At 41.5% G+C, this 27,491-nt stretch overlaps 1 protein-coding gene and 1 non-coding gene across 5 annotated transcripts; both read left to right on the top strand.

The window, feature by feature from the left end:
• The first annotated feature begins 20 nt into the window (after window positions 1-20).
• On the top strand, window positions 21-25,728 carry Qtrt2 (queuine tRNA-ribosyltransferase accessory subunit 2). 4 transcript variants are annotated; one of them, XM_076942972.1, is made up of 11 exons: window positions 21-170; window positions 277-364; window positions 8,731-8,808; window positions 8,918-9,138; window positions 9,811-9,866; window positions 12,069-12,145; window positions 13,222-13,434; window positions 17,788-17,987; window positions 20,478-20,629; window positions 22,041-22,158; window positions 23,783-25,728. In XM_076942972.1, exons 4-11 carry the CDS (start codon window positions 8,939-8,941, stop codon window positions 24,012-24,014), a joined length of 1,248 nt encoding a protein of 415 aa, XP_076799087.1. In that variant the 5' UTR covers window positions 21-170; window positions 277-364; window positions 8,731-8,808; window positions 8,918-8,938; the 3' UTR covers window positions 24,015-25,728. The 4 variants fall into 4 exon arrangements, with proteins under 4 accessions (XP_076799087.1, XP_034371782.1, XP_076799088.1 ...); XM_034515891.2 differs by having other exon boundaries at window positions 277-402; XM_076942973.1 differs by lacking the exon at window positions 8,731-8,808.
• Window positions 2,963-3,095, top strand: LOC117718351 (small nucleolar RNA SNORA84). The gene has a single exon (XR_004608039.1). It is a non-coding gene; the product is annotated as a small nucleolar RNA SNORA84 (small nucleolar RNA).
• Window positions 25,729-27,491: the final 1,763 nt, after the last annotated feature.

Raw genomic sequence — 27,491 nt, 5'->3', positions numbered from 1 at the left:
AGCAGGGCTTTTGCCTGTGTCTGGCGCTTGGTGATGACGCAGAACTTCCTGATTGGCTGTGAGGAGGAGGAGGTGGTTTAGTAGGCCAAGAGTTCTGCAAGCCGGGAACACGTGTTATCTCTTGCGAGGAGTTTAAGTGTTCTGAGGGTGCGGGGTTTTGTAATCTACTGGTGAGTGTTCCTTTTCCATGCTGAGGGAGGGTGAGTAGCGCCCACTTTTTTGATTCCGTTGCAGGCCTGTTCCCACCTTTCTTTACTTGGTTTCTTGTTGGTCTAGGCTTCTGCCAGCTCAGAGTCTCCCAGTGAGATTGCCGATCACATCTCAGAAAGAAAAGGACCTCCTTTCTCCTGTGCTCTAACGGAGGGTGAGCTTCTCAGCTGCAAGTTTTTCTGAATTTAGCAGGTACTTGGGAAGCTATAAGAATAGTAAAGTCTGGGGCTCCTGGGATGGCTAATGGAACTAAGAGACAACTGAACCTAGCCAAGCCAAGCCTGAATGTTGTCAAGAACAGTTCACTGGAGGTGTATGTACTTTCAAAGCAGGGCAGAAATTCAAAACTGGACCCGGCCACTTGTTGGCAATTCAGCTTACTTACTGGCAAAATGCAATTATACCTAAACCCTGGGAGTATTGTAATGATTGAAAATCAATGTGTGTAAAACATTTTGCCAGGCAATCTAAACCAAACTTTAAACCCGTGGAAATATGATAAGGAAAGCTGTGCCCCGTAGACCTAGCACCTGCCCTTTACTTGAGTGTGGACCAGTAAGAACATGGTTGAACGATTTGTGTTACATTCAGACCTTCTGCTGTCTCAATGGTAGTTCTTTTGGAAGAGTTAGTTTCATGGCTATTCTTTGGAAGGAGTACCTATTTATTTCTGAATGAAAAGCAGAGTTCAGAGAAGTGCACATAATGCAGTGTGCGTCCATTTTTGGAGAACAAGTGTGTTTAAATGTTTGGATGAGTATGGAGAAAAGCTATCGATTTGGAGAAGATGGATTAGAGGCAGAGGAGCGAGGTGGAAAAAGAATTACACTGTAGCAAAATGGGTACTATCACAGTTAATATGGAAACATTCCATTTGACAAATTTCAGTTTCTTCTAAGCCACTAGCCTATATTATAGTCTCTAAAACTAGACTTCTATAATTTCAGTAACAGCTCTACCAGTTACTACTATTGTCCGTCTTAGTCACTGTTCTGTTGCTGTGAAGAGACACCATGACCAAAGCAACTGTTATAAAAGAAAACATTTAATTGAGGGCTTGTGTACAGTTTTAGAGGTTCAGTCCACTATCATTATAGCAGGAAGCATGTTGTCATGCAATCAGACATGGAGCAGTACTGGAGCAGTAGCTGAGAGCTAGTCCTCATCCTTAGGCACAAAGAGGTTTGGCATGTATTTTTGAAACCTGAAAGCCCAGTGACATGTTTCCTCCAACAAGTCCATAACTCTTATCCTTCTAATCCTTTCAAATAGTACTACTCCCTGGTGAGTAAGCACTCAAATACATGAGCCTATGGGGACCATTCTTACTCACACTACCACAGTGATTTTATTAGCTTCACTTTCCTCATTTATAAAATACAGGTGAATAGGGGGGTCTATGTTGTATTTGTTCTGCGGGTTAATGTAGTTAATGTATCAAGCATGGTAAGTACCCAATAAATGTAGCTACTATGATAGCTAGGCCTTTCCATGGATAAGATTAGTATTTGATTTTTTGGGTGTGTGTGTGTGTGTGTGTGTGTCTGGGGTGGTGTCTTATTCTATAGTCCTGTCTGGCTTGAAACACACTCTATAATCAGGCTGGCCTCAAACTTACAGAGATTTGCCTGCTTCTCTGTCTCCCAGGTGATGGGATTAGATTATGTGCCAGCATTCTCTGCTGGATCCTTCCTTCCTTCCTTCCTTCCATCTTTTCTTTGTTTCTTAAAGATTTACGTTTCTGTGTATGAGTATTTTTGCCTACATGTATATATGTGTGCCACAAGTGTGCATGGCACTCTCAAATGAGAATAGGAAACCCGATCTTCTAGAACTGAAGTTACAGATGATTGTGAACTGCCATGTGGTTACTAGGGACCAGACCTGGTTCCTCCACACAAACAGCAAGTTATGTTAACCACTGAGCCGATTCCCCAGACCTGTGTTTTTATTTTTGGTGTGCTTCATTGGTTTCTTTTCTTTCTTCTTATTTATTTTTTTAAAACCTTCATTGGATAATTGGAATTTTCTTCAAATTTCTTCTGTATTTCTTTCTAGCAGGTTTGGATAGTGTATATTCTGTCACCCATTCCCTTGATGGCTAGTTAACACCTGTGCCTAATAAAGTTTAGTATTGTTAGTGTATCTCTCTATCCCTTACCAATTAGGGTAAGAATTTTAAAATATTTAAAATACTATGGCATCAGTCATTTCTGAATCAGCTTGGTGCATGGTATTGTTTGGAAGTTCTTCATAGTTTCTATATATACATAATTGTTAGCTCTGTATGGGAAAGGTGGGGGAAATATGGATGTTTAATATTTACAAATATCTATAGTTTTCTTCCCTCTTCCCCCCTCCCCCCAATGTGATCATCTCAAGCTTGCTGCATTCAGTTACCAAATTTGGGACATCTGATTCAAGCAACATTTAAAAATTCTTTCTCTGCTGACAGATGAGGGCAGATTGGCATTAGCATGTTAGGGCAGGGAGTTGTCAGAAACACAGATTTGCTCACTGCCTGTCAGTTTTCCCTGCATCCTAAGGTTCTTCCTTAGGACCCCTATATATTTAATCTGAGGAAGTGAAATGAAAAGGATAAGACAAGCAATATAAGAGACTCACAGTAGGTGGAGGGTGGGGCATGGTGATAAAGGCAGATGAAAGCATTTGATGGTATGGAGATGTCCGTTTGCATCTTGAACTTAGCTTGGGTTGGTGATACATCACTTCCAAATTCTGCTTTCAAAACGCCCTGTGGTTGCTGGAGGCTGTTGTGTAGGTACAGCTTTCTAGTGGATACAATGGGCAAGAAAAACTCTCTGATTTATGCATGGGAGCTGTTCCTTCTCAGCAGTTGCCATAGCCCGGTCATTGGCACATTATTTAAAAAAAAAAAAAATACTCATATGAGTCTGTATTCATGTCTATATTGCATACATAAATTCATAATAAAAACTTGTATTACAAAGGCTACAACTAGAAAATCATATCTAACATTGAACAATGATTGAGGTTAGGAAATATTGGTTCTTCGAGCTCTGAGAAAAAAATGTTTTGTGTTTTTAAATGTTGATTTTCAGCTAATGCACATTTTCCAGGGCCAGTAAGATGATTCAGTGGGTAAAGTGAATAAAGTGTGACATAAGCTTATGACCAGAGTTTGCTATCTGAGGCCCTACAAGGTAGAAGGAGGAACTGAGTCCCATAAGCTCTCCTGTAGTCTGCAGTTGAACTGTAGCATACATTTGCACGTACACACACACACACACACACACAAAGTGTAATAAAATAAATTTTAGGTGTATTGTCTAGTGCTGTCTGTTTTTCTTTTTGATTTCTTGAGACAGGCTCTCACTGTAGAACCCAGGTTAGCCATGTCATCAATATCCTATATCAGCCTGCGTCTGGGACTACAGTATTTACCATCTCAACTGGCTTGTTTAGATTTCTCAATATTTGCTCCATCATCACAAAATAGAATCAATGACAATGTGCAGTTCCCTTTTTGAAATTATTTTTTATTATTTGTCAGATTGCTGTTCAAATAATTTGAGTTACCATAATCTGGGTGAAACTTAGAAAACCCCAAACAGCAGAATGTGGGTACACAGCCTCAAGACTGACAGTGTGAGCATCTCCCTCCAGCTCACACAGGGGATCAGTATCCTAAGGTGAAGGTTTTAAATTTGACCTTTAAAATTCCCCTTTAAATGGGGAATTAACCATCCCAGCTAAAGAACTGTATCACACAAAAACCAATCTTCAAGTGACTAGCGTTATTAACTGAATCTCAACCCCATATGGTTTTGCCCAAATGAAGGTGAAGGGTCATATAAAAATTTTGCAACAGTGGAAGGGTTCCAAATATATAGCAAGTATAAATTAAAAACAAATAATCTAAGGTGTGTCTGGCAGCACTCACCTGCGTTGCATTGTGGAACATTGTGCAGCTTTGGTTTTGAAGACACAGTTATACTTTGTGTACCTTCATACCACATGACTCCAACAAATGCTGTCCCAAACACCCCAGCTTAGATTCAAGACTGTCGTATCTTGTGAATTGTTGTTTTTAACCTACATACAAAGTTTTCTACTCTTATAGGAAAAGCATTGATGATTATAAAAATAACACTAATCAACTCTAAAAATATTCAAGGTATATCTCCCTAATATCAAACATTGATCCAATATTCTTTATATGAGATAAACAAGCACATTCATTAGTATGCAAATTTGCTTTAACCTTTTTCCACTTGTGTGTGCACATGCATGTGGAGGCTTGAGGATGATGATGTCGGGAATCCTCCATCTTTCTACCTTATTCATTGAGGCAGTGTCTGTCCATCAAACCTAGAACTCACCAGTATAGCTGGTCTCTCCAGCCAGCTTGCTCTGAGGGTACCTTTCTCTGACTTCTGAGGCTGTAATTATAGGCAGGCTGTCATGCCCACCTGGCATTTACATGGGTTCTGGATCCAAACTCTTCTCCTCCCATGTAACACAAGGACTTTAACCATTGAGCCATCTCCTTAGTCCCTTCATCTTTAATAAATGAGAAAATTAAATGTGTACCAGACACGTCTTAAATTTTCTTTATGATCTGCTATTAATGAATTTTGTACTTATTATATGTACATGGGTTTTATGACCATTTCTTTGGCAAAGGGGATTGTGAATTGAAAATGTGTAGACACCTGTGCTCGGGTGTTACCAGGTCTTACAGCGACAGGGCTCTGGTTAAGTAGAGAAGCTGTGTTTTCTTCAGTCACAGCTAGGTAGGAAAGGATGAGGGAGAATGCTCTCAGAATTGAGTGATGGGGATTCTTAGACCATGTTTATTCTTACCTGGTGGGAAGAATGAACTGGACCTTCCCCTAGAGAAGAGTGAGTCTTGGAAGCCAAGAGTTTGGGCTTCCAGATTTAAGTACCTCTACACTTTTGAACACATGCTTGACCGTTTTTGAACAGTACCTTGGAGAATGAGTTTCTTTATATTGAGAGAACTTATAATAGTTGCCTTTATGAAGATAATTGTTACTTATTCTAATTCTCTTTACACCAGTTTTTTTTTTTTTTTTTTTTTTTTTTTTTTTTTTTTTTTAACTTTCTGTATGGTTTTATGGGTTTTCTGTAGGGCAATCGGGCACTTACTGACCCTTTTTTTTTTTTTTTAGACAGGGTTTTTCCTGTATAGCCTTGGCTGTCCTGGAACTCACTCGGTAGACCAGGCTGGCCTCGAACTCAGAAATCCGCCTGCCTCTGCCTCCCAAGTGCTGGGATTAAAGGCGTGCGCCACCACCGCCCAGCCTGACCCATTTTTTTAACATCTGATTTTTGGTCTCCAATTTTAAAAATTGCTCTTAGAGGGTCTGGAGAGATGGCTCAGTGGTTAAGAGCACTGACTGTTCTTCTAGAGGTCCTGAGTTCAATTTCCAGCAACCACATGGTGGCTCACAACCTTCTTTATTGGGATCCGATGCCCTCTTCTGGTGTATCTGAAGACAGCGACAGTGTACTCACATATAATAAAAAAATAAATAAATCTTTAAAAAAGAATTGTTCTTAGAGGTGCTGGCTTGAGTTTTAAATTTTTTTAAAAAAAAATCTAAGTTTTGCATTAGATAAAGTTTTGTGTTGCATTTTGCTTGGGATTAGAACATAATTTCCAACCATTTCTGCAATGGTCCTATGCACGCCTCTGCCATTTTGTTCCATGTATTTGTGCAAAAGGGCCTCTTTTAATTCTAATTTCTACATGTGACTGAAAAACCTGTGGTGCTTGTCTTTCTGCATGTGACTTATTTTATATAACAGTGATCTCTGGTCCCATGCATTTTCCTGAAGGTTATGTAGTTTTTTTCTGTCCGTTATTATACTTTACTTTTTACATATTAATTCAGATATTGCTCTGTGAAGGCTCTTACTGCCTTTCAGAATCTAATTTAAAAAAAAAAAAAAAAAACTTGTGTACATTTAAACTCTTTACAGACCTTAAACAACTCAAACAAGACGCTTTCTGAAGGGGAAGAACAGCAGGTTCTCGTATCTAGAACTTTCTGAAGTAGCTCCTTACTGTAGTTTCTTCTCAGATTTTTGTGGCTCTTAACTTTGCTTCAGAGTAGCTTCAGAGCGCTGTGGGTTTAGTTAAGTATGTAAAATGAGTTTTATCCAGTAAATAAGGAATATGAATCTGGTGTACAATTTTCTGGGTTACAGTCTTACTAGCTCCTAGTTATGTTTTTATAATGTTGCAAGATGAATTTTCATCCTCTAATAGCTTAAATAATATCAACAAAGTTTTTTACTTCTTTTGTACTATACCGTATTCTAATAGTACTGATTTTTGATATGACTAATGTAAATGTTTATTGATAGATGAGAAACTAAATGGAGTTGAAACAATTGAAAATAAAGTTGAGATTGTGCTTAGAAAAGTTAGAAAGTGTTTTATACCTTCACTTTTTTAATATATATGATCTATTTATTATATGCAGTGTTCTGTCTACACGCCAGTAGAGGGTGCCAAGATCCTTTATAGATGGTTGTGAGCCATGTGGTTGCTGGGAATTGAACTCAGGACCTCTGGAAGCTCAGTCAGAGAGTTCAACCTTTGAGCCATCTCTCCAGTCCATACCTTTTCTTTTTAAAGTAATAGTCTAAGTCTTTCTTCATATAACATATCTTGATTGTATCCACAGGCCTTCCCATACTATGTCTATTCATCTTCCTGTCCCTTCCTATTCATCTTCCCCATTTCCTTTGCTCCACCTTAGTTTTTAAGGCAGACTCCTTCAGTGACTGTGGAACTCCCTCATTTGTCTAGGCTGGCAGGCCACTGAGCTCCAAGCATCGGCATCCTTCCTTCTCTGCGCCCTCTTCACCCCCCACTCCCGCCCAGCTCTAGAATTATGGATACTCGCTGATGTGCCTGACTGTTGCCTGTTGTTACATGGCAAGTGCTTGACCCATAATAGCTGAGATTTTTATGCTTCTTTATTTGTGTTAATTTGAAATGATGTTATAATCAAAAGAAATTAACTTGTTTTTCACAAACATTTGTACTAGGTTTTACAATTTCTGATTTATGTGAAGTCTCAGTGGAATATACAGAAGTTAATTATTTTGATGTCTAATATTCTTATGACTATGATAACTGTCTTATTTAAATATAAGAACTTTGTTCTTTAATTATAATATTTGTGTTTCTAAATTCCTTTCTTACCAAATGTGAGTGCTTGTTGATTTGGTCCTGTGTGTGGGGGGGGGGGGGGGCGTGTATGCGTGTGCACACGCACGTGCGCGCTAAAGGAGGTCAGAGAATAGCATCTAGTGCCAATCATGAGGCCTGGAACACCTTTTTGAGACAGGGTTTTTCATTGGTCTAGAGCTAGCAAGGTTAGACTAGGATGGCTGGCTACCTAGCCTCCAGGAATCCATTTGTGTCTGCTTCCTCAGACCTGGGATTCCAAGCCTAGCTTTTTTAAAAATATGGATTATGGTGATTCAACTCAGGTCTTTATACTTGCAGGATAATACTTTTACATACTGAGCTATCTGTCCTACTATGTTGGGTTGTGTCTTAAACAATAATTGTCTTTCTTTGAAAGGAATGCTTTAGAATATAGGTGCTACAGTTATAGTTTATCACATAACTATAATAAATCATCTACTAATAAAACTCAGGGGAGGGGCTGAGGAAATGATTCAGTGTGTAAAGTGAGTTTGGATACCCGGCACTACTTACTGCCTGGCATGGCTGTTAGGTACCTGTAACTCACCACTAGGATGCTGAAATAAGGTATGTCCACGGACATTTAAATGTAAAAAGTGCGTGTCTGTATGATGTCTGTGTGTCTAGGTCCTGTGCCACATATGTATGCAGGTCAAAGCACAGCTTTGCAGAGTCAGTTCTTTCTCTCCTTTTTGAGGGGATCAAACTCAAGTTGACAAGTTTGGCAGCAAGCACCTTTACCCAGTGAGCCATGTCACTAACCCTCCAATGACATTTTATAAATGATCGGCCATGCTGGTTTGTCAGACTCTGGGGGGCATCAGAAAAGCTCATAATTTTTCACGTTGAGTACTAATTATTTAACAACATCCTACAAATAATGTTTTCTGGGGTTTTTTCCCCCAAACCCTCTTGGTGTGTCTAGAGAAGCTAGAAAGAATGTATTTTTCCTTTAAAACTTTGTCCTTCCCATTATGAAGTCACGCATAGGTCATTTCTCTGCTCCTGCAGTCTGTCATCTTTGTGGGAGTACACTAGAATATTATAATCCCACTTTGCAGATAAGCTATTATTTTATGCTGTGTAGTCTTTGATGTATATCTGTTATGCTGTTTTGGAATCTCTTTTATTGAATTTTTATTTGGAGGGGAAAATATTGCTTAATAGTCTCTCAAGTTGGAGAAATGTTAATAATGTGTGCCCTGAGTCGTATGACCTTCCCTGTGCATGTTTTCAGGGCTGAATAACCTTGCGTGCCATCTTTCACAATTAACCTTCTATTTCAGGCCTTGAATTTGCTTTGTTTTCGTCAGCTTCCATGTGTGTGCACACATCCTAATACCCAAGAAAGCTGTGAACCAGAGGTAATAGACATGTAGCTGTTCACTTTTGTGTACATTGCTTTCTTTGCAAAGCACTTAGCCTTTGGATGTCATGAGTCAACTTCTAAACTTAATGCCATTTTCTTCTCAGATCCCAGAAGAATCCCTAGTGATGAAGCTGAGTCTCAACAAAGTCGTTAATGGCTGTCGTCTAGGAACAATTCAACACCTGGGCAAAGCAGGGGACTGCACAGTGGACATTCCAGGCTGCCTTCTGTACACCAGGACTGGCTCTGCCCCACACCTGACACATCAGACACTGCAGAATATCCATGGGGTCCCAGCCATGGCCCAGCTCACACTGTCATCCCTGTGAGTGCCGAACCTAGTCGTTCAGGTATCCAGCTTAGGCTGCAGCGCACAGAGAGGTTTCTTTTTTCTCATGTGCATCTGTAGGTTAAAAATGAAATCAGAAAAAGTATTAAATATTCTACAACCTTTGGTCCTAACCTGGAACCAAAGGCAAGACCTGTATGTTAGCAGTGCCTTACATTTCCTTCCAAGTTTTAGGCCCTTCCCGTTGCTCCTCACACATAAGAGCATGCGGTGTTCAGAGGTCCCTCAGCCCTCTGTACACACAGTACAGAGGTACAACTTTCTGAGATGCGATAGACTCAAAGCATTTTAAGTACAAACTAACTTTATATTTAGTTGAAGATTTTGCTGTATGACCAAGTAACTGAGATATTGTGTTGATAGTAATTTTAAAGGGGCAAGAAAGGGGAAGGAAACCAATGTTCAGAGCAGTTGGTTTTTGTCAGCTTTTCTTCTCATGCACCACTGGCAAATTATATACCTTCATTTTCACTAATGAACCTAGACCTGCCGGTCGAACATCTTGAACGGTGACGTGCTTTGCTGTTGAAGATGGCATTTACTGTCACGTGGCTTATTTGGGTGAGGAGAAGAGGGCTTCGGGTGCTATACAGAGATGCTAAAGAATGATGCCTTGCTGTGCCATGCATTTTCCTGTTTTTCTTACAGAGCAGAACATCATGAAGTCTTGGCAGAGTATAAGAAAGGAGTTGGAAGCTTTATAGGTAAAGACTATTTAAATTACATGCATGTGTGATTTGTGTTGTGTTAATTTGGATTTTGGAGGTCCCACTGACTTACTGTTATTCTCTCATATATTTATTTCTCCTCTTTCACCACCACTCTTTCCTCCCCTCCTCTCCTTTCTCTTCTTATTTCTCTTCCCCCTTTTCTTTGGGGCATCTAAGAAAGAAGCATTGGGGAAGTGAAGGTTTATTGGGAAACATGACCCTGGCTGCTTTGCACGTCAAAGTTGCATAATACATCCTGACAAACCCCAGGGTCTACAACCTTCTCTGGATGCATAGGACTACAGTAAACAGGTGTGGGGCCACCGCTGCACACTGAGTAAGACCAGAGCACAGGCCATGGGTTGTACACACTCCTCAGCTGTCTCCTCATGCAGGAGCCTCATTCATAAAGAAGAGGGGATGAAGAGCTCATATGTGTTCCAGAAAGAGGACTCCATGTGCAGATGCTGCATGCCCATTTCATGAGAGGAAAACCTCAGTGGTAGCTGCTACAGAACCAGGTCTTCCATGGACCACTTTCTCTCAGTTTCCTCCCCACGTCCCAGCACGTGGGCCTCGTTAAGTAAATTACTCCTGAATCCACAATCATCCCTCATGATACCTCACTGGTTCAGAAAAGGAGACTATGGAATCTCAGTACCTTAAGTTGAGAGCAGTTTTAATCACCAGCTTTAAAATCTACAAGCTATTCATTAAGTGCCCATGGCTAGCATGTGCTTTCCAAAGATAATCGTAATAACTGAAACTTAGCAAATAAGGTAGAACACTGCAAAGGCATTAACATTTTTAACACTTAACATTTTTAATTTGTTTTTGTGGATTTTTTAATCCTATAGGAACTGTAGGGTGTGATATTAAATTTATATATGAATTACTGATCAGTTTTTAAATATTTATTTTATGTGTCTGAATGTTTTGTCTGCGTGTATATGTGTATACCATGTGCATGCCCAGTGCCCATAGAAGTCAGAATCAGGTGTTAGACTACTGCTACTGTGTGCTGGCCCTGAGGAAAAGGGCCAAGTGATGTTGCTTCTTAATCGATGCTAAGTTTTCAGTTCCTGCTAACCGGCATAGGTTGTCCCAGGAGAGCAGTGGTTCTCAGCCTTCCTAATGCTGCAATCCTCTATCCTTTAGTCCCTCATGTTGTGGGGACCCCTACCCATAAAGTTACTTCATTTTTATTTTATAACTGTAATTTTGCTACTGTTATGAATCATAATGTAAAGATATGATATGCAGGATATCTAATAAGTAACCCTGTGAAAGGGTCATTTGACCCTCAAAGGGGTCACCACCCATAGGTTGAGAACCACTGCTTTAGTGTTTCTGGTGTGTTATTAATCACAGCTTCCTCTTCAGCTCCAGCTGACCAGAACCACAGATTCTCAATTCAAAATATTCTAACAATGGCCCTGATAGTGTCTTCTGGGGACTCTGAAATGTCACAAACCAGGCCTCCACTGTCTGCATATGTCTCAGCATTATCTTCTACAGTCTCACAGCAGCTGAATAAAGTCCAAACTTTCTAGCTCCGAGTTCCAAAATTTCCACAATGCTCCCCAAAACAACATGGTCAGGTCTGTCACAGCAATATCATCTGAACCTGTTACCGATTTCCCAATTTCTTAGGGGTTCTATTGCTTTAATAAAGGTGGTTACCAAAGCTGCTTGGGGTGGAAGGCTTTATTTAAAGACTTATTGTGTATCCTGACAAAAACTGAAGCAGAGCCTCCCACCCCCACCCCCCACCCCCAGGAACACTGCTTATTGGCTTGTTCCCTGTGACCTGCTCATCTTGTTTTTGTGTAGAACCCAGGACCATCTGCCCAGGAGTGGCACTGCCACGGTGAGCTGGGCCCTCCATCATCGGGCATTAATCAAGAAAATGCTCGACAGATTTGTCTCTAGGCCAGTTTCATGGAAGCAGTTTCTCAGTTGAATTTCCTTTTCTCAGCTATGTCTAGGTTTGTGTCATGTCAACACAGGGTGAATCTTACATTAATTCTTTTAGGTTGGAAGGTCACAAATCATATTGTTTCTTTTCACGGGCCTTCTATAAAGCCAGGATCAGGAACCAGCTGTTAGCTGAGATCAGAGTTGCTTTATCTACAAGCACATGCTAGGAGGCTTTTCCCTATAGCACTTTGAACAGTTCTTTCTGTGTCTATACAGGCATGCCAGAATCGCTCTTCTATTGTTCCCTGCACGATCCAGTCAGCCCCGGCCCAGCTGGTTATGTAACAAATAAGGTGTGTTCTCAGGAGGACCCTCAAGACTGCAGTCTTGCCCTGGGTCGTCCAGTTATGGTGACCCTCAAATGCATCCCCAAGACTGGGTTGATTCCTTGATGCACTCTGTTTATGTTGATGATTTTGACAGAAGGTTAGATTCATAAGATTTAGGAGGGCTTCTTGAAAATGTGCTAAGTTCGGGGACAGATCCTCAGCATGTTAGTGTTGTTGGAGAAGTGTAGAAGGAGGAGGAAGGTCAAGTGCCTGCCAGACGGGAACGTCTGAGATGAGAGTGAGCACAGCCTTTGGATACAGGCGCTTGTGTGCAGCCTTAACACTGGGAAGCGCAGGAGAGCTTCTCAGGAGTCAGCACAGATGTGTTGACACGGAATGGAAGCTCAGTCAATATTGCCGCTTCTAGGTCTCTAGCCAGAGTTTGCAGGGAGTAAAGAGTGGTGGGAGTAGCTTCCTAAGTTTCACTGAGTGGCAGCTCTGTTGGCACCACCCCTTACCGCGGCATGGGCAGGGTTCAGTGTACACCATTGCCTTACAAGAACAGTCATTCCCTGCACACAGTGGCAGATTACAATTTGGATTGTTTGTTTCTGAAACAGGCTTTCTCTGTTGCCCTGGCTGTCCTGGAACTCACTCTGTAGAGTAGTCTGGCCACAAACTCACAGAGATTCTCCTGCCTCTGCCTCCTCCTCAGTGCTGGAATTAAAGGTGTGTGCCACCACCACCCAGCATAAATACTGTTTTCAATTGTGCTTCTCACTTAGGATTTTTATTTTTAATTATAATTTTTAAAAATAGTTTTACTATTCATATAAATACAAATCACTGTAAGAAGTTAGTGGAGGGAACAGTGAACTCTGTCTAGGAAATCTGAGTTGAACACAGTAGAGCAGGTAACGATTAAACCCAGGACTCAGTTCATTTGGACTAGAGTCCAAATCTAAACCATCCTAAACCATGTCTAGGGTTTTGGAGTGACACATCTCTCCAGTTGTTAGGAATTGATGTGCACCCTGGTGTTCCATACTTTTTAGTTTCATGTTATTCTTGTTAATTCCTCATCTCTTGCTCTACGGCAGTCTGTGTCTGTGTGGGGTTTCGGAGGTCGAGTAGAAATGACTGTTTCCAAGTTCATGGCAATTCAGGAGGCCCTGCAGCCAGATTGGTTCCAGTGCCTCTCGGATGGAGAGGCATCTTGTGCAGAAGCAACGTCCATAAAAAGGGCCCGGAAGTCTGTGGACCGGTCCCTTCTGTTCCTGGACAGCTGTTTGCGGCTACAGGAAGAGTCTGAGGTGAGACTGCCGGAGAGCTGTGGAAGCGCTCGCTCCCCTCCCCTCTGCGCGGGAGGCACCTTAGCTGTTCCCACCTACTTCTCTCCTCCTCATGTTTGTCTCTGATGTACATGATCCTGTTTCCTTTGCTGAAGCCCAGGAAACTGGCTTCTCTGGGATGCCATCTTAGGCTCTTTTGTCCCCAAGCTACCTTCCCTGAGTTATTTTTACTTTTAAGACTTTTCTTTTTATTTTATATATGTGAGTACACTGTCATTGTCCTCAGACCCACCAGAAGAGGGCATCAGATCCCATTACAGATGGTTGGGAGCCACCATGTGGTTGCTGAGAATTGAACTCAAAATGTCTGGAAGAGCAATCAGTGATCTGAACCGCTGAGCCATCTCTCCAGCACCGCCTTCCCTTAGTTTTAATTAGTTGGTGAACAATTTTGGAAATGTATGTATGTATTTTTACTTACCTTCAGAGTTAGAACTGCCTGCATACTGGGCTAAATTAAGTTGTGGCTATAGAATGTCCACCAAGCTCTGAACTTTTGGTCTTGTCTCCTCAAGTCTACTCATACTTTACCTCAGCTTACAGCATTCACCAGATCCTATAGCCTAGGAACATAAACTTTTTAAGACTTGCTGACCACGTGCCTTTTCAACTGTATATTCCTCCCTGACTCCATCTCTTTAACTGTACCTTGAATCTGCCTCTTTCCACTTCCTATTGTACCCAGTCTCTCCTGTCAGTGGTTACCTTCAAGCCGCTTTAGCTTCCTTCATCCATTCTCAGCTCTGCTTTCCAAGAGATCACTGGAAAGCACAGGCATGAGCCCACTGCGTGCCTTCCTGGAGAATTCAGTGATCTTCACTTCAGCTCTCACGGTCTGCTACACCTGGCATGCTCAGCGTGGACTGCCTTTTCCACGCTGGGCAGTCCGGCCTTTCTGAATTGTTTTCAGCTCTCTAAAGCATTTTGGGCCACCTAAAGCCAGGTACTATTTCCTCTCTTACTTCTATTAGGATCATTTTACTTACTATCAATTTGTGAAACTGTCCTGACACTTCCAGAAGTCCCAGTCATCCTTGGCTACTCTTAATTCATATGTGCTATCCTATGGCCCCCATACTGCTCTGCACTGACTTCTTTATGCATTTGCTTTTAAGCTGTGGTGTCCATAAGCTCCGGGTTTTGTTGCTGTTTTGTGTCTTTATTAGATAGCCGAGTGTCTGACATAGTAAGCCAGGAGTGAAGGGTATGAAGTGATGAAGTTGTGAGGTAAGGCGCTGGTGAAGGATTCGTTCCTTAGTGGAGAGCAGAGGAGGCGAGGAAGCTAAGGTAGTGATCAGACTTGGTGGCTCATTCCTGTAGTGCTACCACTCAGGCACATGGGATACTGAGGCAGAAGGATCATGAATTCAAGGCCAGCTTAGGCTATCTAGAGACACCTTGTCTGGAAAAAGACTAATGGTGATCAGTGGGACAAAATATGAACATTAGCAATAAAATATAATTTGGCTAGTAAGCTCAATTCGGGGAAACTTCACTACTCTTCTGAACAGAATTCTTTTTTTGCAGAGGAGTCCAGCATGGTTACTTTGCTATGGATCTGGGTGGTTGGTATTGGCTTACTAACCAGGTTTTGTCATATTTGTAATATTTGTTAAAGAAAACAGGAGAAAGGGATGTGACAAAGATGATTAGAAAGTCCAAGTCAGGTGAGTCTTGACTACAAGCCTAGTAGTCCTCATCTAAGTTCTAGCAGTCGGCCTTATCATTTGTTACTGTGCGTGTTAGTCAAATGTTGGGCCTTTCTGTATCTCTACTACCTTGATATAACTAATAGTGCCTCCTTTCTTAAGGGTAGTCCTGTGATGGGCAGGTCTACTTCAGGCTGTGATTGATAGTCCTGGGAGAGGCGGGCCTATGCAGTTGTCTACTTTGTGCATCTGGGACACTTCTTCCTCTTTAGTTACTGAATCTTAGTCTTTTGTTGTTGTTTTTTGTTTTGTTTTGTTTTTTTTGCTTTTTGTTTTTGTTTTGTTTTGTTTTTAGACAAGGTTTCTCTGTAGCCCTGACTGTCCTTGAACTTGCTCTGACTACTAGGCTGGTCTCAAACTCAGAGATCTGCCTGCCTCCTGAGTGCTGGGATTAAAGGCTTGATCCACTACTGCTCAGCTGTGGATCTTGTTTTTGATACTGTTCAGTACTAAAGCTCTCCAACATTCTGGTCATTTTTTTTCCACAGATAATTCCTAGGTTGAGGATAGTAAGTGGTGTCTTCCGGGGTGGTGGAACCATGCCAATGCTACAGGAAGAGAGTGGTGTGTTGGCCATGTATGCTGTGGACTCAAGAGAAGGACGTGATGTTGTCCTGCTCAGCATCTACTGAAGTAGTGTGGGCACTCTGACTTGTATCACACATATCTATAACTTGCTGTTTGAGTAGTTGCTAAAAGTTACCATTTGTATGTCCCAGTGATGAGTACTCCAAACAGAATAACCATCACATCCTTCACTGTTCTGGAGTTATTTCCTGTCTTTGCTTTTGGCACCAACAGTAGTGTTGATCCCACCCCTGTCCTGTTGTCAGATGTTGCCTTTCCTCTTCATCACACCAGCACTGCCTTAGTCCAGGTCCTGTCATCCTTACCAAGATTAGGAAAGCTGTCTGTACCCTATCCTTAACCATAATTATCCCTAAATTACTCTACACTAAGCAAGACAAATGGTCTGCTTGTCCCTGTGTTTACCTTAAGGAGCCCCCTTACAGCACCCCAGATTCCTTCCCCATAGAGCCACGTGTGATTTGTGTGTCTCCTGCAAGGCTTGTCTTTACAGTCACCTGTGTATGTTTAGTTCATAGACAGGCGTGTCTGCAGTACATTAGTGTAATCATCTACATGACTGATGTAATCGTCATGTGTTCTGCATTAGTGCTTGTATTATTTGTAGTTCTCCTTTGTTCTTGTTAAAACAGCTGCTTAGGAAGCTGTACTGTTCTTACTGTAATCTCTCAATTAGGTTTTTCATTATTCTATACATCTTTGTAAACACACCTTGATACATATGAATCAGTATATTTATAAGAGAGCTTGTTAGTGAAATTTTATGACTCAAAGATAAAGTTTGGCATTTTGATAAACACTGCCTATTTGCCCCCATTGTGTGGTTTCTCCGTTGCTGTGACAAAGCATCACTAAGGCACCTTACAAAAGAAAGTGTCTAATTGGCCTTCCTGTTTCAGAGTTCCGTGGTGGCGTGGTGGCAAGAACAGCTAAGAACGCACATCTTGATGTGCAAACAAGAGGCAGTGAGAACACACTGGGGATGCCATGGGCTTTCGAAACTTTAAACCCACTCCCAGTGACAACACTTCCTCCAACAAGGCCACACTTCCATCCTTTCCCAAACAGCCACTAAGTGTGAACCAAGTATTCAAATGCCTGAGAGTTACGGGGGACAGCTCATTCAAACCACCAACACCTCCTAAGAGCTGAAATAATTTTTGCCCTGGTTCTCTGGGTATAGACATGCTATTCCCCACACTTTGACTCACTGTGTTGTCTCTGTTTGCTACTGAGGTGAGGATCTCATTGTCCCGCCTGTGTTTCATATCCACTCAGTGCACTCAGTGGCTCTGTGCATTCAGAGCGCCCGTATTTATTTTTCAGTTTCACTCTTTTAGGTTCTGTATATTTCTTGGGGGGATAACTTTTTTTTTTTTTCAAGAAGTTTCTGGAGACTTTTCTGTTATATTAGCTGTTCTTCCAAAGAATCAGTTCTTTGCCTATGTTATGGTATGTTTCGTGCCGTAACCTTGAGAAAGTCTGAGGTCTTCTGTTTGTGCGGGTCAGCCATTTTCCATGAACCTTTGGCTTGCCTAGGAAGGCCCTCCTTATAGACACGCAATAAAAAGTAAAAAATCCAATTGTCTCTAATGTTTGTATGACTAATTTTTATGTTTAGATACTTTGGTTCTTTGAAGATGGGGGCAGGAATCTTTTTTTTTTTTTTTTTTTTTTTTCAAAATGTATAGTCCAATTGTCATAGTTGAACTGCCTCTTAAGTTCCCAGTGTTACCTGTGGTGGAGAGATATGGAGGCCTGGTGAGTCCTTTAAACTAAAGGTCTTCTTTTGTATCTTCTCAGAGAGTATTTAGTTTAAGGGCAGACATAGAACATGTTGTTTTTACAATATATTCTTTAGAGCCTTAACAGATCCTTGGGTGCACCATCCCCCATTTCTTCTGTAGCACCTTCAGTGAGCTCTTTCTGTCCATTGGACTTCCATACAAAGCTCATGCAAACAGAAAGTCTCAGGTTCTTGCAATGGTTAAAAGCATTCAATTCTTTCTTCTCTCAGGTCCTTCAGAAAAGTATGATCATTGGAGTGATTGAAGGTGGAGATGTAATGGAAGAGAGGTTGAGGTCGGCACGAGAGACAGCCAAGCGACCTGTTGGGGGCTTCCTGCTGGATGGCTTTCAAGGGAATCCAGCAGTCACAGAAACCAGACTGCACTTGCTGTCATCAGTCACTGCAGAGCTGCCAGAGGACAAACCAAGGCCAGTGCTGGGTTGGGATGCAGCCAGCCTCGTGGGAGGTGGGCAGAGGTGCTGGTGACAGTGTGATGCGGGTCCTTTCCATGTCTTGATTATGTCCTTCCTGTCTTAATTCTTGGCCAGCTAGGAAATTTCCATCGAGGCTGCTACCCTGGTTTCAGAATGTAGAGGGGGATAATTGGCATGGATTAGTTTATTTGATCCTCATAACTGAGAGCAAATGTTACCCTTTGTTCTCTCATCCTTGAGCCAAATACAGATACTGCTTTTTACTCATGATAACATGGTGCCTGGAGACAAAAGAAAAGTCATGTTTCATTCTAGTATAAATCAAGGCATGTGCGTGTCCGAGGTGCCTATTTTATGCTCTGTTAATAAGAACCTTCAACAAGTCTGCTTTTGTGACAGTGAGTGGTGTTGCTTTGTTTTGTTTGTTCATTTAATTGGTGTGACTAGTGGGGTTGGTTCTTTTGTGTACGTATATCTTAAGAGTACTGCAATGGTAACAAGAAATGATCCCTAAATTCTGGATTTCAGAGCAACTGTTGTCAACACCAGTACCTAAGGTTTCTTTTCTTAATATATTTATATTTCTGTGGAGTCTTGTATATTTCAAGCTGGCCTCAAACTTGCTATGGATCCTCCAGCGTCTGCCTCTTGAGAGCTGAGATTACAGGTATGTGCCATTGCTCCTGGTCTGTACAGTGCTGGGAATGGAGCCCACAGCTTTGTGCATCCTAGGCCAGCCAGGCACAAAAAGAGCGACTGTGTGATGCCACCCTTGTGGAACCTGAAATCCATCTCCTTGAAGGCTGGGAAGAGCAAGGAGGTGGGCAAGATGTTGGTCAAAGAATGATAATTGTAGTCAGAAGGAGGAGGATGCTCAGTGGGCTTCTTGTGCAGTCTGATGGCAGGTTCGTGAGGATGATGTTGTATTGAAAACTGAACAGAATGGGAGTTAAGTGTTGCCACCAGGAAAATGGTGATTGTGTGAGATAGCTCATTTGTTATTTGGCTACATTTACCCCTTCATAGTGTACACAATCTCCAAAAGACATTGTTTATGAAAAATAAATATAATTGTATATGTCAAAAAAGATTTTCAGTCTTTTATCCTTAATATGAATATTCTTGCCTTTTTACCTGTGATACATTGAGAAACTTGGCTCTGAGATGCTACTTTTCAAGGGCTATTATTCGACAGGACATGTGAAATCTTACTACTTTTTGAAAGTCAGATATAATTACATGCAGTGAAGTACATGTATCTTAGTGATGGCTTAGAGAATCACTCTTGTGCACACTGAGTGTGAAGATCCCCTAGAAACAGGGTCTTGCAGCCATCCTATCAGCCTTACACACACACACACACACACACACACACACACACACACACACACACACGTGTAAGTTTGTATGTAATCCCTCTGCTGTGCCCATTCACTGTGCTACAGATGAACAAATCGGCATGAGCTTTTCTCGTCATTTTCTGGACTTTCTTGTGCTAAGTGTTCACAGATGTCTCTTTCCGAATTTGAAAGCCGGGATTGTTTTTCTCTAAGTGTGTAGAGATGCCAGCTTCAGTTGGAGTGGAGTTCTAAAACCTCACAGGAATTGAAGGAGGCTGTAGTCAGGAAAGCTGGCATACATTTAAGGGTTCCGCTTGTTTAATATTACATAAGTCCTCTTTTTAAAAAACTCCTTTAAAGAATCAAAAAGTATGAAAGCTTTTCTCCTCTAATTCATAAAAAGGGCTGTGGGTAGAAAAACAAACACTGAAATAAATAGTTGCTGCCAGGCAGTCCTGATGATGTCCCTCTCCGTGTCTTGTTTTCATGGCAAAACCTGCTGGAAAGTTATTACTGCTCCCAGATGCCTTAGCCCTCGCCTCGTCGGGCGGACACCATTTCATTTCCTAGAGCAGACTTCTCATTAACAAAGAAAATATGAAGAAAGCCAGCTAGAGTCTTGGATCCTAGAGTCAGTGCTGAACTTCTCAGAGCAAGATGAACTATTAAATGAGTCTGCAAACAGTAAAGGGGCATAATTGATGGTGAAATGAGCCAATTGTATTCTTCTAAAACCATCTGTGCAGCATTTAGATGGTTGTAAAGTGTGGAGTCTGTGACCATGGAGGTGGATCAAAGGTGGGAATGGAAACTACTAGAAGTGATACCGTTTGCTTTTTACCTGCCCCTCAGGACCAGCCTGTGGAGATCTTTATCGTTGCTCTGTTTTGAAGTGAGACAGTGAGAATCAGGATGTAAAGCGACTGCCCAAAGCAACACAGCCGCTCAGTAACCGGTCTGGGTGTCAGGCTCATGTCCCTTTCCTTCAAGCCCCGAGCCCTGCCTCACATCGAGGCCCACGCTTCCCCACTGAGCTTGCTTGCTGTTGTTTGTGAGGTTGTTTTTAATGTCCCGTTGACTTGAAAGCATCCTCTGCTTTCATCCTGGCCACTGCCTCATGTCGATGTTCCCCTTGTCTTTACAGGCTCATCTGCGGTGTCAGTCGGCCAGACGAAGTTCTTGAGTGTATTGAAAGAGGAGTGGACTTGTTTGAGAGTTTTTTTCCATATCAAGTGACCGAGCGGGGCTGTGCCCTGACTTTCACCTTTGATTGCCGGCTGAATCCTGAGGAGACATGTGGGTCTTCTCCAGTTTACCTTTCTTTTCTCCCATTTCCTATGAATTTTCCCCCAAGTCACAAGACAGAAATGTGTACACATAGCACTGGCCTTTCATAAAGGTCAATCTTGAGTTCTTCTTTGTGATCCTGGGATGTTGGCACCTAGAGCAATACTGTATGTGTGGATCATCAGTATTAGGATGTGATTTTTATGGTGAACAAAAACAAGACCTCCTCTATTCACAGCCTGACAAAAAGAAAATTCAGAGTGAATTGTGATGAAAATCTAAGGAAAGGAACCCTTTGAACAGCTTAGTAAAGTCAGTTTGTTTTTACTCACAAAAGAGTTCTTGTCTCCTTTTTGCAAGCCCCATGCAATTAACTCACAGGGAGACTCACCGTTGGGGCCTTGTGTTGCCTTTTGCTTTTTTGGGTTGTTTTTTTCCATACTGAGATATAAAAGCTACTTTCTTCTGCTAATATTGCTTTGAAGCACTGCCATTTTCTTCTAATGTTTAGTTATTTCAAACTCAAGACAAGCAGTGTCAGATTCTGACACACAAATGGTAGAGGAAAGGGACCTGGGACACAGACCACGGGCCAGTTCCCTTGAAGCACGGCTCAGGGATGTGGACACTCTTCCTTTTCTTCTCTCACTTTCTTTACCACTCTTTAATCATGTCTGTGTGTACTAAAAAAAATCTGTGGAATGTCACCTAGTGAAGATTTCAGAGAAAATTCAGCTCTTCTAAGTGACGAGGATTTTCCAAAATGCCGGACTTCATTGTGTTTCATCTCAGCACACAGTTTGTGGGACAGTTCCACAGCACTTTGTACTCAGCACTGTGTCACTTACTAAAGTTACCCTTCTAGAACCATCTGCCCATCTGGAGTCCACACTGATTGCTGTCATTTCTTTCCTGGAGACCTCTATTTATTTTGCTGGTCTTCCTCATGCAGTTAAGGGAATGTTCCTTCATTAAGCTAGGAGCTTAAGGGCATAGTGTGGGTTCCTTGGACAGAGTCTCCACAGAAGACATAAATTAGTGTTCTACATTAATCTATTTGAAATATGGCCTATCATGAAGCCCAATTTATTTACATGTCTATTGTGATAAGTCATAGGGATAATCCCCTTGGGTTTTTTTTTAATCATTCTTTTATTGCAAGATTATATGCCATGTACTTGGATCTGTGATTACCTTAGACTTGGTTAGATTTCATCAGCTGTCTTGGTGGTGTAGATAATAGTCTTGGCCATCCAGGAATGTACAGCTATTTATCTTTTCTTAGGTGATTTCCTTAGGATAATTCTAAAAATGGAGTTATGGGGTTAAAAGGTCGTGAAATTATAACTAGAATAAAATTTTTCTAGTGTTCACTCCTTATCTGATTTTAATTCAAGACTTTTTATTGTTTTTTCTTCAGTATTGCAACAAAATGGAATCCAAGAAGAAATAAAATGCTTGGATCAAATAAAGAAAATTGAAGCAACTGGGTGCAACCAAGAGATGGCGTCATTTGAAATTAATCTGAAGGAGAAAAAGTAAGACATTTTTTTGAAGTTTAGATTTCGATTTCTGACTTTTTAATTTCAGTCTGTCTTAAGTTTATGTAACTGTTCTCTTTTCAGTTTATGACTTTGTAAAATATTTATAGTTGGACATTACTTAGGCCTTCTCAAATATGGTTCCAGAAAACCTTTTTTCCTCTTCGGATGCCTTTGGGTACTTCGTCTTGTCAGAACATTAAGCTATTTAACTATTGCTTTAGAAGAGCTGTCAGAAAGCAGCCACTCCATTTTTATTCTTAATACTTTTAATAGGGACAGAACAAAATAAGGATTGCAAAGTCAAAGATGGTGGAGCTTGTATGAAGAACTGAAGACCCCTTGACTATATACAGGTTATAAATCAGTTATCAATGAAGGATGAACTGAGGGGGCTGGGCGGGTACACCTCCAATCCCCAGCACTGAGCCAGAGGCGGGGAGATCTGTGAGGCTGAGATCAGCCTGATCTGTATAGCAAGTTCCAGACCAGCTGGAGGAAATCTTGTCTCAAAAACAAAACACAAAGAAGGACGAAGTGAGTTGCCTTGTAACTTTGCATTTGACCAAAAGTGGTGGCCATTGGCCCCAGAGCATGGTTTCTCTGTGCATACAATACTCAGTGGTGTGTTTGCTTTCTACAGGGAGATATTTTAGGGCTTCTGACTTATTCATGGCTGTCTGATGATGGTATAGACCTGAGAACTAGGGAAAGAATGTAAAACTCATACTTCTATTCACAGCCGATTGTTCCTTGATTGTGCATCTGAAATGGTAATTTCTATATCATTTAATATTTTTTGAAAGTTGACAAGACTACTCTTTCAAACAAATATTAAGTTAATATAAATGTTTACTACTGAACTAGCTTGTGAATTGTAGCTCTAATTGAAAATTGTAGTATGCTTACTCTTAGTGCTAGGTTGAACTTTGGGGGACAAATCCTAGTACTGTATTTGACTCTGTGACCTCAGAAAAGTCACATACCTTAGTAGGTGATTAAAGGTAACACAAAAATAAGATTAGTGTTAGATTAGCAGCCGACAGGGTTAATCCTGGTAGCTCATTACTAACCCTTACAGTACAGTTAGGTAGGCGGTTAGTATCTTCTAGTAACAAATGAGAACACATGCACAGGTGGCTGTTGACAGGCATGCCCACTTACGCCCAGTTCTAGAGCCCAGACTCAATCCCCCAGGCAAGGCTTCCCACAAGAGCCTTCCCTCTGAGGTTATAGTGGTAGTCTACATCCAGGAGAAGATGTAGAGGTTGGCTAAGACAGTGCATGTGTGAGAGCTTTGTAAGCCTCCGTACATAGTAGAGGTTGTGCCATGGCTGCTAACGCTAGTATTCATGAGTGGGAGAGAAGTATCATTTGTCAGAAGAGCATTTTCTAGTATCATGTGCCTTTGCACTGGCTCTGGTAATGCTCAGGGTGGATGAGTGACCACTGTGAATGTCTTAGCCTCCAGACCTGTGAGGTTGTGTCTGTCAGAGCACCCCTTGAGTCTTGCCCAGCAAGGCTTTTATTACCGTTGGTAACCTCTCCAGTAGAATAGGTAGCCTGGGTTCTAGATTTTTGTCGTCTTCACTTCCTGGTTCTCTCTGACTTTTTCTCTCAGGTACCGGGAAGACTTTCGACCGCTCGTAAGAGGGTGCTCCTGTTACTGCTGTAAGAACCACACTCGTGCATACGTCCACCATCTGCTGGTGACCAACGAGCTGCTGGCCGGTGTCCTGCTTATGATGCACAACTTTGAGCACTACTTCAGATTTTTCTGCTCTATCCGAGAAGCACTAAAGAATGACACACTGGCACAGCTGAAAGAACTCATCTGCAGACAAATGTCTTAAGCACTGGAAAATACAAGCCTGTCTCATCTCCAGAAACAGTGAAGTGGCAGAGATCTGAGCTTTCGGTGGTTATGGTGGGACCAAAGAGCATCTGCCCTACACTGCCCACAAGAGTGTGGAGGAAGGCCTTCTGCAGATGTCATGGACCAGATTGATCAGAACTGTGACTTTAAATTTTTAGGTTAAAAATCTAGGTTTATCCTACTAGTGGCTAGATTCCTTTAGTTGAAGACAAAAGTATTAGCTCTGAGAGAGACTTGAAAGGCTTTGAGGTTCTAGAAACCAGTGAGATGGTAAAGCCCGAGTAGAGATGATTGTCATAGCTGGAGGCACAGCTATTCTCTGGAGAAGAAGTCTAGCCAATTCCACAGGGGTTTCTTTGTTTCTCCTCATGCTCTCTGGGGCTTTGGGGCACACCTTTGTCCTCAGGGCTACCACGGCAGGACAGTCACTCAGATTTCTCCTGCCTTAACCATGTTCATCTCTCCAAGGACTATGGGGTGCAAATCATGCTTTTGTGATCCATTGACTTCATTGGGCTACAAGTCTCTTTGTGACTTGTCTTCTAAAGCCACCATACTTGCATGTCAGGAACCAGATATTGCCTGGCTGCTTTGTCTGTTTGTGCAGATCCAGCATGACATGCTCTAGGCTCATAAACTGTCTAACTGTGTAATGACCAGCTCTGTCACTCGGGGAGATTCCTTTGCTGTGTGTTTATGTGGCCAGAATCTTGGCCTGACAGCACAACAGATCAGTTTCTCTTCCACTCAGCTGTAAACTTAGGCAAATCCTGACTCTTTCTGTGCCTGTTCCCTCAAGAGTAAAGGGGAAAGCACAGCAGGTGGAAGCAAAATGTTCAGTCTCTGTTCTCTCTCCATCCTTGGTTACTAATCACTGTCGGCGACCCTTTTTCAAAACTATCTCTCTCTCTCTCTCTCTCTCTCTCTCTCTCTCTCTGTTTTTTGTTTGTTTTGTTTTTATGCAGCTATAAGTTTGTCCTGTGGATTTTGAAGTGATTGGTGATTTGGCATTCTGCAGACCCTAAGGCTGGTTGTCCCTCCTTGGTTCTCTGTAATTCTGTATTTTGTTGTTGTTGTTGTTGTTGTTGTTGTTGATGGCATGACAGGGCCTTTTTTGTGTGTGTCTTTTCTATATTTATCAATTTTTCTAAGGATTCCACAAAACATATATGTATATACATGTAGTTTTTATAAAAAATAATACAGTTTAAAAGATTCATCTTTGTATGTATAAGAAATGCATTTCTTACATTTTATTGGTTTTCAATTTATAGTGGACATTATTGAACATTGTATGTAGTAATTATGTAGTTACTGTATTTTTATGTGTTGGAAATCCAATGTTGTTTTTCCTTTTTTGTGGAATGACTTCTTGATGAATGCAAGGGATTCATAGAATGCAGACACAGAGACCGGGTTTCTGTTCTCAATAATCTACAGTGAATGTATTTTGTGCTTGTTTATGTTTTATTCTTGGTCAAGACCAAACCCATTATTGAAGGATTATTAGTAAATATCTAAGAATCCATATAAATTTATGAGTTTTATTTATGTCCAAAACACTGAAAATTCTGTTAAACATTGTTCAGTTCCCTGGGTCTTTTTCTTATTAGCACATTTGAAAAAATTATTTCCTTTTATGTTGTAAATGTATGAAAGGCAACAGCCAATAAACATTTTTAATTTAAAAACACTGTATTGTTTTTGTAAATGGTAGTATAGCTACTAAAGTATTACATTTCCATGGCACAGGGACTGTCCTAAAGATTGCTCAGGGAAAAAACTTGTGCCAGACTTTATCATTTGTGTTTATTATATGAAGAATTTTAATGTTGAATTTGAAGGGATGTTGTTACTCAATGTACGTTACCTGCCTCTCTATATAGGTAGTGGATAAAAAGCTATGCTCGTGCATAGTAAAAGTGAGTTCACAATCTCTGGAGTACTTTGTGGGTTCTTGGGCTCTTTTCTTCTTTGGTCTTGGTTCCTCTCTGTAGGCCTGGCTGCCCTGGAACTCTGTAGAGCAGGCTCTTGTCAAACTCACGGAGCTCTGTCTGCCTCCCAAGTGCTGGGACTAAAGGCATGGGGCCTTGCTGCTTGGGGTTCTCTCCTTCCACAGGGTGGGTTCTAGGGATGAAGCTCGGGTTGTCAGGTCTGGCAAGTACCTTTACTTGCTGAGTCACGGCAGTGCTCCCCTTTGGAACATTGTGCCAGACAACTTAGCCCATGTTCCCATAGCCCATTGATCTTTGAAGGACCTGTTATCCCAGTGAACTGAGGCTTAGTAAAAAAAATCACTTCAGCCTGCCTGAAGGTCTACCAAAAATGATGTCACTTTTCAGCTTCCAGGTTAAATTCTAGCTTCCCATAGGTAAAGCATAACTGTTCACCACTGCAGCAAATTCTTATGACTAGACAGGCGTGGTGACACCTGCCTGTAATTCTAGCACTTGAGATGGGAATGGAAAGATTATGAGTTCAGGACCAGCCTGACTCAAAGCTGTCTCCTGGCTTACCCTCCCTCCATGTTGTGACTTGCTTCTGAGTTGAAGGTACTGACAGAACCCGGACTGAATTGATTGGACTATCCCAGTGGGAAGAGTTGGCCTGACAGACGTACCCACAGTACCATGCTAGTCTCTGTACATGTTAAAAATGAACTGTCAGTCAGTATCCCCCAGCTAGCTATACCCTGAAGATGGCTGAAAAGTTAGAGTCTCTGATTATCTCAAATGAATGTCAATAGGAGACTGAGGTTCTTATATATTTTGGAGATAGAGATACTTTGTTTTTCTCTGGAGCAAAGTAAAGAGAAAACATTTTTAAAAACCAATAATATATATATATAATCAAAGCCATTTAATGAAAAGTTCAAACAAAGATCATCAAAGGGTCTAGGCTAGAATGGAACAAGACTATCTTATCAGAAATTATTTTCCTATGGATGCAGCGTGAGGCTGAGAAATGGAGTTAAATCACTATCCTGTGCCTTCCTGATTAGAAACAGGCTGCTCTCCACAGTTTCAATAGTCCTGCTTGTCACTATGGACTTTCAGCTGATTAAAACTGGCAGTGCTGTGTGCGTAGGTCAGGGAGCCTAGAAGGTCACACTTAACACATGGAGCAGTCCTGAGCAAGGAAGGTTATGCTTGATATATTTGGTAGAATTGGTGTTCATTTGATTTAGTTATTTGTATTTGTGTACACACACACACACATGACCCACACACAGAACGAGTGTGCAGGTCAGAGGACAACTTGTGGGAGTTGGCTCTCCTTCCCCCACATGGGTTCCAGGGCTCAAACCCAGGTCATCAGGCTTGGTAACCCCCTGAGCACCTCACCAGCCCTGCCGCTTATTTGCAATATTGAATTTGAACATTTGAATAGCTTGGATATCACATCTCCATTTTATACTTCATGTCCCTCTTTTCCATGAGGTTACAATTAGGAA

This window comes from Arvicanthis niloticus, chromosome 12 (genome assembly GCF_011762505.2).
Source record: "Arvicanthis niloticus isolate mArvNil1 chromosome 12, mArvNil1.pat.X, whole genome shotgun sequence".
Taxonomy (NCBI): domain Eukaryota; kingdom Metazoa; phylum Chordata; class Mammalia; order Rodentia; family Muridae; genus Arvicanthis; species Arvicanthis niloticus.
This window is presented reverse-complemented; position numbering and strand designations above follow the sequence as displayed.

Excerpts from the sequence above, each read along its gene's own strand:
- Qtrt2 (XM_076942973.1), top strand. The coding sequence starts at position 8,939 with ATGAAGCTGAGTCTCAACAAAGTCGTTAATGGCTGTCGTCTAGGAACA. Across the intron at positions 12,146-13,221 it reads CTGGTTATGTAACAAATAAG|TCTGTGTCTGTGTGGGGTTT; the intron begins GTGTGTTCTCAG and ends GCTCTACGGCAG. Across the intron at positions 22,159-23,782 it reads ATTAATCTGAAGGAGAAAAA|GTACCGGGAAGACTTTCGAC; the intron begins GTAAGACATTTT and ends TTTTTCTCTCAG.